Source organism: Anastrepha ludens, chromosome 4 (assembly GCF_028408465.1).
Source record: "Anastrepha ludens isolate Willacy chromosome 4, idAnaLude1.1, whole genome shotgun sequence".
Classification (NCBI taxonomy): Eukaryota; Metazoa; Arthropoda; class Insecta; order Diptera; family Tephritidae; genus Anastrepha; species Anastrepha ludens.
In genome coordinates, this window is record NC_071500.1 from 69637218 (window position 1) to 69656560 (window position 19343).

Consider the following 19343-nt stretch of genomic DNA (forward strand, 5'->3'; position numbering starts at 1 on the left):
ACTTTTTGGCTGAATAACTGGAATTAATATCTTAATAAAAAAAAATGAAACCGTTTCTTCCGAGGTAGAGATTACATACGTCAGAAAGAGCTGGCTATAACTATAATTCCGAAAATATATGTAATGTGCTGTGATTATTTTATTTGCTCTACTGCATACAGATCCTTCGTTTTTTTATTGCAGTTAACTTGCTAAACAAGTGAAATTGAAATTGTTTGGATAGTAAAATTATGTATCAAAAAAGTGCTGGCTTTTTGTTTTTTTGGGATGACACTCTTGCAGCAAATGGGCGAAATATAATTCAATAAATTAATTAATTTTTAACCCTAGAGTAGAGTGTACATTGAAGTAAACGTTATTACTGCCTATGAATAAAATTTACTCACTTCCTTTTTTAAACAAAATAACTATTTCTCATGTTTGGATGTAGGTATTCGTTATTTAGCAAATTAGTTTACTTAGCATCACCCCCAAAAATTTTTGATAATTTACCCCAAAAAATTAATAAATCGATGAAAATTAAAACAGATGGCATTGTCAACTCAAACCCAAAATTGGGGTTTTATTTATAACTTACTCTCTGATCAAGCCTAACGATACATTTTCATATTGGCACGTGGTAGTCCTATGAAATGGGAAATAATAAAAAAAAAAGTTGTATATTACTGATTTTTCGCCTTTACCGGTCTTATTGGCTCACAATTGTCAAAGGGATCTAAAATAACAACAGTTCTATGCCTAAAGAACGAGAACAAACCATTTCATTATTTCAAAGGGTCTTTCAAAAGACGCGCCCAGACGTTGTTTTAAAATAAAACATGTAAAAACTTAGATCATCTCCAGTTTCACAATTTTTATTCAAAATACGTATCTTAACAATTATGTATATGTGAAGCATGGCATCATTTAAATGTCCACCATGAGTACGTCTACAGGCTGTCAGGGGGGAATTAAAATTTTCAAGAACTCGCTCGCATATTATCAAATTGAGTTCAGCAATCTCGATCCGAAAGTTGTGTTTCAGCTCTAGAATCGTTGTTGGCTTATTCACGTAGGCTTTACTTCTCAAAAAACCTCAGTCTGGTCTACCAGTGCTTTTACTATTCTCGACAGTACCAGTTTTTTTAAATTTTCCACCAACCTTTGAATTGTCAACTCATTCGGACTATTATTTTCACCAAAAAAATTGCGAATTTTGCGATATGTTGGTCATAAAGATGGACGATTCTCATAAGTGTCAATAATTTTAACGCGTTGTTCTATCGATTAAGTATCCATAATAAAAATAGAACATCTGTCTACCTGACAAATGTCAACGATGGCATAAAAAACAGGTACCGTCTAGGAATTATTCACTGCTGACATCTGGACATCGCTTTGAAAAATCCTTTAAAATTTGTTTAATTTGTTGTTTGTTTTATTCCTCTACTTTTGATTCGAACAAAACATAAGCTGCAAGCTTATTTAAAATTCTCCGATTTAGATGAAATACACACAGTTTGGTTCGATCACTTTTGTTATCCATGTTGAAGATCTTTTCATGATAATTTTCATAATTGATAAAAAAGTTTTAATCATTGCGTCATTTTCATAAGTCTACCTTGAGAGCAGTTTTGTGCCATCAAGAAAATTTTACAAATGCTTAGCACAAATAAAATCCAAACTTTCTGAGCTTCTGCTGGTCGACTGTGCGTTGCCTTGATTAAATGCAATTCCAACGAAAATTCTGGCCGCTTGTTGCCGCTAACCTTCAGTTGTTGCGTAATAGCATACGTGTCCAAATGCCGATCTGACTCAAGAATATATGGAATTTTCATTTTTTTTACTCCATTTCGAATCTATCTAACTCACTACTCGCACCACCAGCTCCAAATTGTTAAAGAACTTTTACTATTTAAACACCCATTTCTCGGCTTTAAAAAAAACTAATATAATAATATATAAAACAGGAAACCAAAAAATGGATCCAAACTAAACTCAGGGCACAAGCGGCCTTTATCACTCCAAAAAGTTTTTGAATTTCAATGCCAACAGAGCAAAAATTTGCTCTAACCCTAGAGGGCCTAAGTTTACTCTGTGGAGCACTTACTGGTCACTTTGCCTGTAATAAACTCTTTAACACAATAGAGTTATCTAGTACAAGATTATGCAGGTTCTTTTGTGATGAAGAGGAGTCTATGGAACACTTAATCATCAACTGTGATGGATTAGGTCACAGGAGACACAGAATCCTGGGCTCGTACCTACTACAGGAGGAAGACCTACAATTGCTCCCTCCTAAGGAGCTGGTTCGATTTCTCGGTATACTACAATAAATAATTATAATTAAGTAATTTGGGTTTCACAATAGACCAATCTGGTCGCAGGGCATAAAGGTCTTAGCCAAACCCGTAAAACCAATACCATTCACATTACTGTTTAAACACAAGGGAATTTGAGGAAGCGAGGAAGTGGATATGCTAGCCAAAGCAGGCGCTAATCCTCCAGTAGCTAGCATGGCCGGTATACAATCCCCTCTCTGCATACAGCGACTAGATATAGATGCAGCAAAGATTCAAGAATGGGAAAGAGCCACCTCATGCAGGATCGCGAAAATCATGCTACGCAAGCACAACGTCAGTTATGCAAACTTTATTTTATCTCTTCACAAGAAAAAGTGTCAACTTTGTAGTGGGGATACTGACGGGACACTGTCTCATTCCATCGTATGCGGCCAAGCTCCAACGGGAGATGAATTCTGAAACACCTACTCTGCCACTGACATGCGTTTAGCAAAACTTTAATAAACTGCTTAGGCTCTGCATCATTTTCAGCACTAGATAAATTGGCAGATCAAAAACCTAGCAGCCTACTTAAATTATCCAAACTATGTACAGTATTAAAGAAAAAATATAAAATAAACTCTCCGTGAACAGTGTTTATTTCTGCAGCAGCAGTTGTTGCATTTTTTCCACTTTTATATAAAAAAACAAAACATGTCTCTTATACGCGTTCGAAGATTCCATTTTATTTTTTAACAGCACGTTCTTCTATCCGCGATTGAAATCACTTGTTGAATGCACCATATATCAAAAAAATTATAAATAGTTCCGTTATATTCCGCGAAAAATTTGTTGTATGTAAAAATCATATAAAAGTGAAATTGTTAGCTTGTCTTTATTCAATCAATCTCGTTAGCTGTAATAAGTATGAAATTCAAAATGGTAGATAGCAAGTGGGTTGTCAAATGTGTGTAGTTGCCAGATTTTTACAAACTCCGCCTCAACCCAATTGCTTTACAGTATTGTATGAACAAAAAAAATAACACTTCAAAATTTTTTTTTTTACAATACATTAAACAATTAAAAAAAAAATACAACGAAAAAATTTAATCAGCTCGATACAACAAAAAAAAAAATTCAAAGAAAAATATTCAAAATTTCAGCTTCATAGCGCCAGTTAGGTATTCGTGCCGGTCTTTGGGAAGATTCTTCGTAAGTATATCCGCTACATTATCTTCGACGGGACATATTCAATATTTAATTCATTTTCATGATATTTGTCTCGAAGGTAATGGTAGCGAATGTCGATGTGCTTGCTTCGCTGATGCACAATTGGATTTTTTACTAAGAACTGGTTGTCGCACATGATTGTTGTTGGCTTCTTAGTGTATTCATTAAAACCCATCTCCTGCAGCAGACTTCTATGAAATGTAACTTCTTTTGCTCCGGAACACATCGCGATGTACTCCGCCTCCATAGTACTAAGTGAAACCACCTTTTGTTTCTTGGATTCCCACGCAATCAGGTTTTCGCCTAGGAACAAAGCGAATCCATTGTACGATTTTCTATCCGTACTATCAGAAGCCCAATCAGCATCTGTAAAGCAAGTAAGACTATGGCTGTTAGGTAGAAAAGTTAACGTACCCTGAGGCTTAGATTTCAGGTATCTAAGCACTCTTTTTGCTGCCAACATATGCTCTCTATGTGGATGTCCATGGAATTGAGCTAGTTTGGATACGGTGTAAGCGATGTCTGGTCTCGAAACGGTAGCCAAGTATGTCAAACCACCAACAAGCGATTGATAGTTTTTAGTTTCATAGCCCAAACAGTCTGGATCTAAGCATTTATCCAGAACGGTGCCGCTAGCGAATGGCGTTGACGCTCCTTTGCATTCATCCATGTTCCATTTTTTTAACATTTCCGTCACGTATCTATGTTGGCATATAGATATAGAACCGCGCTGTCCATCACGACAGATCTCCATCCCCAAATAGTATCTAAGAGGGCCTTTGTCGACTGCCTCGACGTGTGACTGAAGCTTTTTAATGATATGTTGTAATGTTTCCGCCGACGAACATGCTAGTATAATGTCATCGACATATACTGAAATTATGTTAATCTCCTTGTCTGTCATCAAAGTGTATACGCAGTTGTCGACCTTGCATCTTTTGAAACCGATTTCGCATAGGATAGAGTTGACCTTCGTGTTCCAATTTCGCCCAGCCTGCTTCAGCCCGTACAATGATTTGTTGAGCTTGCACACCTTTTTAGGAAAATTTTTGTCTATGAAGCCTTCTGGTTGCCTCATATACACCTCTTCCTCCAGATCACCATTAAGGTACGCCGAAACAACATCGACGTGGTTGACTAGTAGCTTACACTGCACTGCCAGCGACAAAATGAGACGTATAGTAGAGTGCCTTACCACCGGGGCGAATGTGTCTGTGTAATCAATGCCGGCCACTTGTGTGCAGCCCTGCGCCACCAAACGAGCTTTATACCGATCAATAGTGCCATCAGCGTTATGTTTCGTAGTAAATACCCACTTCGATCCAATGACGTTCTTGTTTTCTGGGCAGGTTACTAGGCTCCATGTGTTGTTTTTCGTAAGCGCGTTATACTCAGTCTGCATTGCATTTTTCCATTCCCGATTTTGTGGCGATTCGTGTGCTTCTTTAACCGAATTGGGTTTCTCAACTACTGCGTGTAAATAACGGTTTTTATGTCCCATGACTCTTTTCGATTCACCGAACCTTCCCGAAATTGACCGATTTTTCTCTTTTCGCGCCACCACTTGATTTGCAATTGTTTCTATGTCATCATAGTCATGATCATTATCGTCACTACTCGCACTTAAAAAATTGTCTTCGAGTTCCGTTTCTTTTGCTTCTTCGCCACTTTTATTTTCTTCTTTCATCCCGAAATCTATTTCATACTGTTCTCCTTCTTTTCGTTCTGTTTCTATTTTGTACTCGTTTTCAGTTTTATCAAAAGTTTCTTCAAAAAATAAAACATCTCTTGCAATTACGATTTTTCTTTCTTTTAAGTCAAAAAGTCTATAGCCTTTTGTGTTAGACGCGTATCCAACGAACACCATTTTTACACCTTTTGGTTCAAATTTAGATTTTTTGTTTCTCTTATCAAGCACAACGGCCTCACAACCAAATACCTTAAAATGTTTTACACTAGGCTTTTTACCGACCCAACATTCAAATGGCGTTTTATTTTTTAGTATTTTTGTGCACGAACGGTTTCGTATGTATGCGGCGGTATTTACTGCTTCGGCCCATAAATAATGAGGAAGGGTTGACATCTCTAGCAAGCATCTTGCCATCTCCACCAACGTCCGATTTGACCTTTCGGCAGTACCATTCTGCTGTGGAGTGTAGCTGACGGTTGTTTCGTGTACGATTCCGTTGCTATCCAAAAAATTTTTAAAATTAGAATTCACATATTCTAAACCGTTATCACTTCTCAATTTTTTGATTTTGTTACCCGTCTGCCTTTCAACTTGATTTAAAAATGTTTTAAATGCATTGAATGCATCTGATTTTCTCTTTAAAAAATCGACGTAAACGTAGCGAGAGAAATCATCGATGAAAGTGATAAAATATTTTGCACCACCTTGTGAAGGCACACGCATTGGGCCACATATATCACTGTGTATGATTTCTAGCAATTTCGAGCTGCTGACACTGGAATAATTTGGAAATGGTTTACGACTTATTTTACATAACGCGCACGTATTACAGTTTATATTTTCGGTTATAATTTCCGATCGAAATTCCAATCCACGGACCATTTCCCTTTTTGACAGATTCAGTAAGTCTGTGCAATTTAAATGACCGAACCGTTGGTGCCACAATTTTAATTCGCTCTCTTTCATTGTCATTAGCTGCTCTTTGTTGTTGTTACTATTTGGTTTTTCTAAATAGGTATAAAACACACCGTTGTCTTCTTTAGCCGCGAAAACCGTTCTATTGTCTTTGCTTTTTACTTCTGTTTTCATTTCATTAAAATACACTTTATTTCCATTTTTTATCACTTTGCTCAATGATATAATGTTTGCTTGTAAGTCCGGAATGTACAACACTTTATTTAAAATCAATTCTGTGAAACTTGACTTTAACTTTATGGTACCTATCCCCGTCGCACTCACTTTTTCACCCGTTGCTAAGTACACTTTTTGCGAGTGTTTGCTTAACTTATTGAAGAATGACTTATGTGGGCACATATGGGACGAAGCACCACTGTCCAATATCCACACTTTTTGATCCGTTTTGCTCTGCAAATTTACTACACTTAGTGCAACTGGAGCAGGTTGATCTTTGCGCCTTCTGCATTCAGCACGTATGTGGCCCCTTCTTCCACACTCGTAGCACTTGACTTTGTTATTTTGCTTATCGGCTCCTCGTGATCGTTGTTGTTGTTGCTGCGAGTATTGCGGTTTTTTATTTCCTCTTACACCATTCTTTGAGTTCATCGCTAGAACTTTCTCGCTGTTTGGTTCGTATTTGTCACCACGTCTTTGCTCTTCTTCGAGTATTTTACTTTTTAGGTTATCCAATGTTGGCAATTTGTCTCTGCTTTCGATTGCGATGACGAAACTCTCCAAGTCGTCCGGTAAGCTGCATAAAAGCAAAATTGAGAGCAAGTCACTGGGAACCGTAACTGCAATCTCGCGCAAGTTTTCTGCTATTGAGCAGAATTCATTTATTTGAGGCGCAAACTTTTCACTGCTGTGAAACTTGAATCTGACTAGTCTTTTGAAGAGATTGACCTTCCTCGCAGGTCCACACGCGTTATATAGCTCGCTTAATGCCGTCCATGCATCTTTCGCTGTTTTGCAATCTTTGATATTCAGTAATTCTGATGGTCTCACACATAAAGTAATTGTGGCCAGCGCTTTCTCATCGACCGACAACCACCGATCTCGTTCCTGACCCGATGCTGGACACTCTGTAACCACTGGCTTCCACAAATCTTGGGTAATCAAGCAACTTTTCATCTGTAATACCCACGTGGAATAATTTTCGCCGTTAAGCTTTTCAAGCTGCATCGCGTGGCTCATGTTGAGTAGAGGTTATGTTTTTTTTTTTTCAATCGACGAACGAAATTGATAAAAAAAAAACTGATACCGCGTTTTATTGCGCACAATCGACAAACGATTGACTTTAGTGTTCCGCGAACAACGTTATTATTTTCAGACCTTTTAACTTTTACTTGGGGGCTGGTCCCATAACCTTTGTTAGCTTGTCTTTATTCAATCAATCTCGTTAGCTGTAATAAGTATGAAATTCAAAATGGTAGATAGCAAGTGGGTTGTCAAATGTGTGTAGTTGCCAGATTTTTACAGAAATTATGGGTAAAATACGCACGAACTTATGGAGTGATCTGATAAATAGAAAAAATCAAGTCAGCTGCTCCACTAATAGCCTATACCTGTTCAAAGTGCCTTGAGCAAAATTATATTTCTCATTTCATGACATAAACTTTTATTTCTTGTCAGAAAAACTGTACACTCTACAAATAGAACTACGCAAATATTCGCTTTTAAGAGGAGTGAGTAAATTTTGCATAAGTTTGCATTCTAGGGTTAAGGCTTAAGTCTTGATGGTATTCGGTAGTAACGAAAAGTTTACTTTGCATAAAGTGCCATTCTTATATCCATTTAAAACATACTTAGCAAAGAATTATTCACTAATTGGTTTGCTGCAGCAACTTTCTGCCATTCTACTTTTCTGTTGGTCTACACTTCTTGCGCATTTTATTCCAACTTTTGTTTTACTTTACTTCATCATATGGCATCTTCTCTAACAGCTTTTGGTAAATGTTTTATTTTAGGTGTACAAATATCTTTATGTATACAAAAACTTTAAGATATTCATTAATTTACTAAAAATAATCCGATAATTAGATGTTCATTTCAATGTTTCGTAAAGTTGGTATTTATTTCACTTCACCTACAAACCCACACATGTATGTATACAAACACAACTATATACTTATATACAAAATATTAACTAACCCTAAAACAACTATAACTACTACAAATACAACTACAATTTCAACTACTGCAACAACTATAACATAACAAACATTTCTTAACCCCCACCAGACCTTACGGGGAAAGAGTAAGGAGGTACAAAAAAAATTATCAAACATTTCATTTATTTTTTGCAAACTTCTTTTTATTATATAATTCATACAATTTATAAACAATGAAACGATTTTGGATATTTGTCTTGGAATTTAAAAGGCTGCAGCATTTCTTTAGCTACATAAATGCCCGAACATTTAACAAAAGCAAGAATGAATAATCGATTAGCAAATTTTATTTTTCTTTTTCCTTCATCATTCGCGAGAATTGAGGAAAATTATTTGTTTTGCATTTAGCATTAATAACTATTGGAGCATTTGCAATAGTTTAAGAAGAAAAATCTAATAAAAATCAATTTTCAAGTTTAAGCATCTTTCTATTTGTTTTCTATTTTTTCAGCTTTTATCATTAGTCATTCAGACAGTCCTTCTGCCTGGTAAAAGCTACTCCCATTTTTATCGAATTGTGTATTATAAAGGGTGGCGCAAAATTAATCGGGTGGCGCAAAATTAACCATTCAACTTTTTACTAAAAAAAACAAATTATTTTGAATGACGGAAATCTTTATTTTGACCCTTACGTGCTCCATTGCTTGTCTGTTTGTATGCTGCAGCTGTCTAGCTCACAAGTGTCATATATGATTGCCGTAGGACGATATTTGCAAATATTATAAATCTTTCCATAAACGATTAATTTTGCGCCACCTGTTATTATAGTTGATAATCGATTTCGAATGAAATAGTGGTCGAATTCCGAAAGCCTTTGTAGTAATATAATATTGTTTTTTTTTCACTTAAAGTGCTTGCATATTCTGGCTCCTGTAATAGAGCTTTTTGAGACTTTTATTCTACAAATATTCTGGCCGGGACCACAGCATTTTAAGTGCTCCCCATATATTTGTTGGTCATTCCATCCTACGCAGGTAGAAAAATCTTCGAAAATTCGCCTCATCAAATGCACCTGAGTCAAATAACAGGAAACGCGTAATTCATATAAAAAAAAATAAAATGTTTGGAATCCTAAGTTTACAATGTTGGAATTTCTCTTTGTTGCTTTTTAATTATTCCCCATTTTTTGTGCGTGCTTTGTTTAAATGGCTTTCCCTTATAAATCTCTGGGAAATGATGATTCCACGGTTAAGAAAGCCAGCCGTATTCATTCAGCTCAGAAAAGCGTTAATATTGCACTGGTATATAAAAGCATATCAATTATAAAGATAAAGCATGAAATACGCTAACTTTTTTTTACTAGAGGCATCTGATATGGTATTCAACAAAAGAGCGACAACTTGCTGCATCAGCCTTCTCAACAAATCGTCATAGTTTTTATCCTAAGTGGTATTTATTTATTTACTTATCCCTGCCTTAAAACCAAATTTTGTTCCTGCAATTTAGTGATTCGAATGTCAACATTTGCATAAGAATGTCAGAAACAAAAAAACAACAGCAACGAATGCGGCCAAACTGACATTCAAAACGCTGAATCGCTAAATCAGCCGCTCTATTTTCACCGCCTTATTACCGACCAGCATAACAATACGGATTCTGGCAATTATTTGAGACTTGAATAAAACCAATCCTCAAAGACCTACCCATAAATTATTAATTCACATTTATTGTGAGTATTGAGAATGGTTCACATGAAAATAAAATAATCAAAAATACAAGGAACACTCTTCCTTTATGAAGTTAAGCGCACATAACAATACCAATCGTTTCAGAAATACAATTTACAAAAATATATGTCTAATAAAAAAAATGTGTATATTGCTAGTGGGACTAAAGTGCATATTTCAAACTTAATCGTAATCATAGTCAACATACAATGGCGCAGGATCGGCCGGAGGCAGCTCTTGCATAGCTAACACTGGCGGCACGGCAGTCGGCCGCTCTGCAGCTGTTAGTGGCTGCTTCAGCTTGTCCAACAGACTACCTATATCGAACTTCACCGTCGGCACTGATATGCCTTCGGCTGCCTGTAACCCGACCATTTGTGACGAGAGAGCATCGACGTCTTGTCGTGCCGCAAATAACAACTGATCGTGTGCCGCCAGTTGCAGTTGGGCCGTTTGCGCCCGTATCGCCGCCGAAGCCACCTCTTGCTGAGCATTTTGCAGTGCCGCCGTCACACTACGCACATGATTTGCCGCCTCCTCGAGCTGTTGTTGTGCCGAATTCGCCACCGCTTGAGCTTTCTTAATTTCAATTGCCTCAAGCTGGACTCGCGCCTGCGCTACATACAAATGCTGTACAAGTGAGTGTAGTGCGCGCGTTTTGCCCTCCTGATCTGTGAGCGAGGTTGCCGGATTTAAGGAATTTGTTGGCATTATCATGTCCTCAAGGGAGGCATTTGCTCCGCCCGCTCCACCCTTCACCGTCATACAAGTGGTCGCTTCCACTGAATGCGGTGGTGTTGACTTTTGTGTCGGCTCTTCTTCTGGTAAACATGTAGTCGTTTCGGCTTCCATCGAAGACGTTTTATTCGATGCCTGTTTAGACGTTGTAGGTGGTACCAAAGGAGCTGGTGTAGGTGAAGGAAGCTGATTATGGGGCGGTTGCGTTGGCTGATGTGGTTGTGCTGGTTGTATCGTGGATGTTGGTTGATCTGGCTTCCCTTGCTGAGCAGACGGCTTTTCACTAATATGCCCTGGAGGCTTTGTAGTTGCACCCGGTATAATAGCTATGCATGTAGTTGGCACGGGACCATGTGGGCTGTGTGTGTGCCCTTCGGTATTTTTTGACGGTTCGGTCTCTAAAGATTAAATTTAAAGTTAAACACTTCATTGTCACAATGCTTTTGTACGCACCACATTCTGTTGTTGTTTCGGCTGAACGCGGATACATAACATAGTCAGATTCAGATTCGTTTGGGCGATAGTCTGCATCCGCGAAGTCCGCACTCTGCATATAATCCATATCATCCTCCGTATCGGGGTCCAAATAAAAATAATCGTCACTACGAAACGGTATTGGAGTTGTACTTGTAATGTGCAAAATCACCACCATAAGTACTGCGCGAAATCAAATGTGAAATGTAACAACAAATATACGATATCAGAATTGAAAATGAAAGATTTATGTCCGCTTGGCCTCACCAGTCCATATGCAGCGCCTCAGTTGCATTGGAATAACATTTAGGGTTCTTTGCTATTTTGTTCTCACTCGTATTCTAAAAGCAACTGGTAAAATGCGTCTTGCTAGAAAAATAATAAATAAACAAAGTTGACGTTCGATTTCTCTTTTGTCTCAAAAAATTCAATGACAGAGTTTCGCATTTTTCAAGAATACGAATAACAACAGTAAAATAAAAATTTGAATTTCATAAAATTTGAAGTCAGCAAAAAAAACAGAGAAAAATTACATACATATGTAAGTATGTAAACAAAATTTTTCGAACATATTGTATGTATAATATGAATGACATGACACAAGTCGATCCAAGACCAGAACTGAAAAGTGTTTAACTAACAAAAGGCTTATTTTCGCATAAAGAGGAACCATTCGAAACTAGATGAATCTGAATGAAACTTTTATTAAGCGAACATTTTCTGAAAAAGTCTGCAGATTTGTTAAACTCAAGAATATTATATCAACCCGGCATAATTGCGCTTTCAATGCCTAACGAATATCACCGGTCCTAATTCCAATGTCAACATCTGAATACTGAATTTGGTTAGATTAGACGACCTGCTCTTAGAATTAGCTCGTTCGTTGACTAGAGAGGCTCTTTGTGGTGCCACTTAAAGATTTATTCGATCTAATCCTATCACCTTTTTAAGCCATACAACCTTCAGACAAATCCAATCAGCCCATCCAGCAAAGCTATCAATAAACTGTCCAAATCATCGAATAAATGGATCACCAGAACTCCAATAGTCCAGTGACCTTTTGATGTCGTCATTCTTGTACACATTTCAAGTTAAGCGTTACCGATCGAGCGCCCTTGATCACAGCTTCATTACACATAAAGCAAACGAGTTATGAATGCCCATTATGCCTGTTAGCTTTGCGGAGATGTCAGTTGCATCAAACTTTGCAGTAGTCTGAAATTCTGAAAGCTTTTGTCAAGGAGAATTAGAGAGCGAGGGTGCCAGATCCTGTTCCCTCGTCCATAATTTATAATCCTATTGCCCGTGTGTGCAGTTTTAATCGCACGCTATTACTGCAAAGTGTTTTTAAAGTGAAAAATAACATGAATTGGTGGATTGTTAAAGAAAACACCCGTCTGGGGCGCTTCTACACATCAAATTAATTAGTCGGACGCTACACTCAATCACACTGTGAGAGCTGCTTTCCCCTGTCCTAGAGCTGAAAAGGTGATTGTCAGAAACATTGCGAGATCAAACCTGCTTACCTTGACAAATATAACAACGGTTGGTGCGGTATGTTAAACGTATACGGTTAAAATTGCTTATTATGTCCGGCATTGCCTTAAGTATAGGTAGTTTTTCTCCTCTTGATGAAGCTTTACGGTCCCGTTACCCATAAATCTTCCGGGGTCCTATATATTCAAGGCGTGGATAAAAAGTAAAACTGCCACACATTCCAACCACTAATGGCCGGCACGGCAGATATTCGACAGCATGTTCTCCTGCACCAAAACCATGTACCCTGAGACCCCTAGCGTGGTCTACTGAGCTCAAGCCTTCACGCTATATGTGGAAACTTTTGAAAATACAATAATTTAGCACGTCTTCTGGTTTTCTATTCCACATTTCAAAGACAATAGAAACTGGATTCTTGCACGTAATGAAAACTGGGCTTGGTGAAAGTTTCGAGGGTGTAGCAAGTACTGAACTTTTTTTCCAAACGCTTTTAAAATAGTTTTTTTACTGATAGGAATCCCAATCAATTTTTTTTAATATTTAATTAAATACACTTTAAAGCGATAAGTTTCTTTTGAAATTCCAAAAATTTTCGATTTTGGTTTGTTTTGTACACACTCGCTTGTTCAGTACCACAATGTTTCTGAGTCTCTGTAGCGTCATAATATCGTTCAAGGACACACTGTTTTGCTCTACCCAATCCAATCATATATTGAATACTGATATGGCCACTTTCGATGTAAATTTAGTTCTTCCACCAACTGTTTCGTTCTGTTCATTACAGTATTCCTCATTTAAAGCTGTGCGCTCCGAATGAGATTTAACAATCCATTGCTCGGTTTCTGATTGGAAGACTTGCTGCAATGGTTCCACTATCGGTAATCGTTACTCCGAAGGAAAAATGATACCGTTACAATCCCAGTCAGACAAATGATGACTAAATTGAAATGGCAGAAGGGCATAACCCATGCATTTTTCAGCTCAATATTTCTCAGTGACTCATCGACAGTTTCTCCACGACCAACAATGTGACTGGAGAGGTATTTTTTGTAGCTCAATATAGTAAGCCTTATAACGTTTTGATCCACGGGGTGTATTAGAGCACTACTGTTTGGAGGAAAACGTATGGAGCGTATCTCTGGAACAAATGTTCTGTGGAACCATTTTTCAAATAAAGCCATCCAAACACTTTTATTTCCTTTGTCGACAATAGGATATCAGTAAAGAAATTTCATGTACGCGCTTTCACTGATTTCCCAATAACCATTATTTTTACTCCAGCAGCATTTGTACGAGCAAATAATTTATTATTCTCTCCTTATTGATCTTACAACCAGAGCCGCGGTTTCTCCTGAGCGCACATGAGTTATATCTGGTAAGAGCTTCCAAAATAAGCCGGACTCATCGGCATTGTATATCTGCACTCTTGTCAAAGTTAAATTCGTAATTGTTTTGTTAAATTTCTCCAGAAATGGGTTGATGGAGTCACCTATTTTTCACCATTGCATTCCGTGGCTCTTTTTGAAGTTTGCAACGCAACCATTGCTAGCGTGAAAGCCTCCAGGATTTTCATGAATTTAGGCATGTAATAACTTTGATTTCTTTTTTATTAAATATCAATTCAATTTTCCTTTGACCATAACCGGATTCAGATTGCGTAGCAAACTTCTTTATGGACTGTTACTTTTTTTAATATGAGTTATTGTTGCTCTATGCACGCGAAAGCTTTTAGCTAATGCGTTAATGGAAATTTCCGCATTTAATTTGTTCAGAATGTCAGCTTTTTCTTTTAATGTAAGCAGCGTAAACTTTCTCTTTGGCATTATGAAACCACACCATGCAAAAATTGGGCGGCACTTCCTATAAATTCATTTAGCTGCTTCAATCTAAAAAATCTCATTACCAGGTTGGCATCGACAGTACTTCTTCGAGCTTCACTCTTAAAAATACAACGTAAAAAGAGAAAAAAAGTCGAGGTTAAAATTTTCTAATGTCGCAATTATTGAGCACGCAATGAAGAAAAAAAATTGTGTCGCAAGTAGCGAGTTTCGTCGAGTATATATCACTTAGGTGGTTAAGTTTTCACTTAGCGGTAGCGCCGCTTTTGAACATAATGTGTTCCGTCGTTTCGTCATCCATTCTGAGAACTAACGTTTTCTGATAGATTAGATTTACTGGATTATATTTACTGACAGAAGATACTCGAATCAGCAGTGCCTCGTGTAACACAAAGAGATAATATCAAATAAACTTTTAACCTCAGCAATTGGGTAATACCACCCCTTTGGTAAGCCTACTAAGGGTTTCCAGTACTGTGAAATACCAATGCATTTCATTTACATTTTATCATACTAGACGACCTGCTTCTTTGAAATTTGAAATCATAATACTCGTGCCCTTACCCAATCCCAGAAGACCGTAAACGTCTTTAAATACATTCTTAACCTTAAATTTCTATGGCATATATTTCGGACTAAAAAACAATGGGAGAGATGCAAGAATTTTGATAAGAATCTTAAAGCCAACCCAAGCCCAGGAAACTAACTATATTATGCCATAACATAATATGAAATGAGATCAACTCACTACATATGCAATTTTTTTCTTAGGCACAAATATCTGATATCGGATATCCCAATCCATTTCTGACTCACACCAAAATAACTAAATAAGTTTTAAATGGAAAATTTGTTCTTAAAAGAATTTTAAATAAAATAATCACAAGAAATGCATTCGAAATGCAACTTGTTGCTGACGCGATGCTGATAAAAACAAAAAAACTGAATGCACTCAAAGAATAAGAAAGGAAACTACAATGAAAAGCCTAAGCTTTCAGTTGTAACAAATAAAAGGTTTAATCTGCAGTAGAAAAACTTGAGCGCAAGGATGTAGAAATTACTCGCCGCGTATGTGCATTGTGTATATGTACATATACATACCTACATGCGTATATACCCGCAGAAATGCATATGTTCAAAGCAAATGTGCAAAATAACAAATGAAACAATTGCGGATGCTGCGCCTTAGGACGTGTTATAGTCGCGCGTTCATGTGGCAGCAGATTTTTATGGTGCATTTATTTATGAGTGTATATTATTCGCTCATATGTAGCTACCCATCAGGAAATCGACTACTTCGGAAAGTATATCCTCTTCACTCCTAATCCAAGTCTATGAAGTATATCCTGGCGTCACACCAATAGTCAGTCCACTCTCGTCTTGGCATCCACGTCACTATTTTCAGTTAAAATTTTGAAGGCGTACAAGACTTAGATTTTTGTAAATTAGCATTATGACAGACAATAATGTCAGCCTTAACATCTAATAGGCAGTTGAGAACTGAAGTCATCTCTCGACCCTCAAAACATTCATAGAATAAATGCAGCATCATGTCCGTCAAATACTAAATCGACGGAGTCAGAGTGGAGTGAGCAAGAGAAATATTTCGAGATGAGTATTAAGGCTGTCGAATATGACGCACTGAACTGTTAAAATTACAGTGTGGCGAAACATTAAGACTTACCATATTTCTTGGACTGACTAACATTTCTCGCTAAAAATACGGCACTTACGAGTACTTTGTTTGCAAATACAAAACAGCTGATTAAGAAGTTTGCAGGTATTTCAATAGCATTTCGCGTTATAGTCAGAACTCAAGGCGAATAGAGTATAGAAGGTGACGTCTTACGAAAACCACTATTTTATTCTTTCCGATTTTGACAACAGCTGACGTCATGCACCATAAAATACAAAACAAATAAACAAAGGAAAGATAAATTACTTATTTGTGTGAACAGCCTCGTAACGAAAACGAAGTGCCGCTTGTCAAATTGTTGAAGCGCAAATGAATATAAAGCATTGTGACGCCGTGGCAAGAAAGTGTGTGTGTGTATGATTTATTGTGTTTGGCAATTTCTATTGCTTTCGCCTACTCTTCCTCTTCACGATCAAGTTTTTTCGCTTCCTTTTGTCTGTATATTCTCGGGCATGACCTCGTAGCGAATTCGGAAGACACCATCTTGCCTTCTATCATTCTTAGTTAGTAGTCATTCATACTACTCAATGAAACCCCACGAACTACTTCACTTTTGGCAGTAAATTTTTCGTCATGTTTTGCTTTTGTCTGTATGTCATTGCATATTTTATTCAAACTCAAAGCAAACACGAAAAAATGGAATTTTGTGGATCATTTGCTTTTAAACAGCTGATTTCGATAGATTTTCTGTTTTGCTCTACGGCCCTGCCATATACTTTTTTTAATTATATAAAGATTTAACGGATTCTGAAAAAAAATGTAATTCAATTAATAAAATTTAGGAAAATGATCTTAGTGCCTTTTTATTTTAATAGGAAGTTGATTGTGGCGAATTCAAATGCGGGAACTCCACTCACTCACAACTAAATTTGGTCACCCTTGGCGTTTCTATTTTTCATTTATTTGGCTGTTACGTAGTTTTGAAGTTGGCCCAAATCGCTTAGGGGGTTAAGACACATTTTAAAAATTGGAAAAAGTTTAGTTTTAACTTGATTTTTAAGTAATTTAAAACAATTAAAGGTCTGATAATGGAATATTGGAGGCAAACAGCCACTACTAGCAATCCTGGAGTTAGAACTGCTTTTCTTTGTCCCCCAAAGGCGAACTATCATAATTTTCACACTTCATTTGTAATATCACAGAAAGTGCTTGCTATGCAATTTTAATATTTCCGTGATTTACATTCAGACCAATTTACCCGGTCGCTCTCAACGAATAGGCGATGCTACTTAGTACACATAATTATGTACAAATCTTCTTCATGGTATCACGGTTTTGTTTTTTTAACTTATGATTTTCTAACTCTTTTTCGACTAGTTCGCCACTAATCGTAAAGCAGATTTTTCCTGTGGGGTATGCGGGTGCGGAAACGTGCATATCCTGATAATTCTAAGCGCGATATATATATATATTCATACATAAGTATATCTCTACATATGTGGATATAAGTACGTTTGCCTCCATAGTCGTTTAGTAGACGGATGCGAAAAGAGCTTTCGCCCACTCAGTCTCGAGGACAGCAGTGTGAGCATTTTTAACTTACGGGAAATATAAATAACAGACTCGACTTAAACTAAGCTTGTTGAAATAAATTGTTTGAGTTGCCCTTTAAGATCTTTTTATTTTCATTTCAACTTGCCAAGTTGTTTATTGAGCTAATCGAGTTTAATAAACAAATGTTTTTTAGAATTTCTCTTATAGGAATTGTCTCGAGGTGGGTTTTTAGGTTTTAGGTAATTGTTTTAAAAAATTGCTGAAAGGAAAATTTACAAGCTTTTTAATATTTTGATAACTAGACTAAGGACTCATACGTTACAAAAATCATAATTAGTTTATTTTCAAGTCAAGTCAAGTAATAATACATTTAATAAAATCAAATAACAAAAATGTTTAAAATTTAGGTATTTGCCAGTGCAGATCTATTTAAAAAGTGAAGTTTTATTTCATTGAATTTTTATTCAGATCGTATATTGATTGCCGTAAGTTTCAACTTGAAAAAAATTGGTCCATCTTAAGGAATGACTTATGAAACGGGATAAATTCAAATCCCACGTCAGCCAATACTTTCTGAGGGGCAAATTAAAATGTTGGAAGACCCAATCAAAACAATTCATTGGGCATGTGACGGTATGAGAATATCCAAAATTCGTACATGGATATGCATAGGCCTTCTGAGAATGGGAAATATATATATATATTTTTTTTTTGTGGGGAAACGTGTAGTTATTAAGATATAGGTTGTCAAAGATTTTGTGAAGCGAACCGATTTGTTAAGCTTAGTTGATTTGTATTGTATTTCTGTGTGGTTTTGGTTATCGCAATTGTTTTTTGTCGAACAACGAGCTTTTGGATTTAGGATATTCGTCTTTCTTAAATCTGAAAAAAAATCATAGCAAATTGGGGAAACATAACTTTGCAGGAAAGGTATAAACTTATGCATCTTATTTCCGTACTTCCAAATTTCATGAATGGATTAAGTAGCATCCGAAATTGGTTATCGAACTTTACACAACCTTTTGTTATTGAATCAAGGCATCTATTGAGACTAGGCAGACTACTTGCATTTTCACATGTACACACGAAAGTGAAATAGATATAGCTGAACTAATTCCTTCCTCATTATGGAGGCATAATTACTTTTGCAAGGCGTACTCAACAGATTCAGAAAAATTGCATACAATGACTTTGGGCACAGCTGACTAGACTGACCATATATTCCTCCGAGTTCCTCCATTTTCAAACCTAACTGTGGCATAATGGGTATCAAGTCAGCATTTCAAGTTCTGTAAGCTGACTTTAAAACAAGTATGAGCAAGGGGCTGTGGCAAAGACGGAACATAACAAAGCATTCAACGGCCATACTTTCGAGTGCTTGGAAAGTTCACCTTTCATGATGTTGGAAAGAAATTTACTCTCATATTCTTCACTCTCCGCTGTTTAATAACAATCTCACTCATTTTATATAAAAGGTTCTCTCGCACGAATAGAATTATTGAGATATAAGGTTGTATATAAAACGATAGTTAACATTTTAACCCTTGTCTCCTCATTACATAGATGCTTTTTGCCCCTTTTGCGGGAATACTTATAACAGAGACATAGCGGGTTAAAATGGACCACAAAA

General features: G+C 36.8%; 2 protein-coding genes across 3 annotated transcripts in view; one reads left to right on the forward strand and one right to left on the reverse strand.

Annotated features, from left to right (window-relative positions):
- LOC128859723 (potassium voltage-gated channel protein Shab) overlaps nt 1-19343 on the forward strand; it is a 160799-nt gene that overhangs the window by 103793 nt on the left and 37663 nt on the right. The window lies entirely within an intron of this gene.
- LOC128859724 (uncharacterized) lies at nt 9989-11601 on the reverse strand. Its single transcript, XM_054096766.1, has 3 exons — nt 11456-11601; nt 11168-11371; nt 9989-11112 (listed from the first exon to the last, which is right to left on the reverse strand). Exons 1-3 carry the CDS (start codon nt 11481-11483, stop codon nt 10160-10162), a joined length of 1185 nt encoding a protein of 394 aa, XP_053952741.1. The 5' UTR covers nt 11484-11601; the 3' UTR covers nt 9989-10159.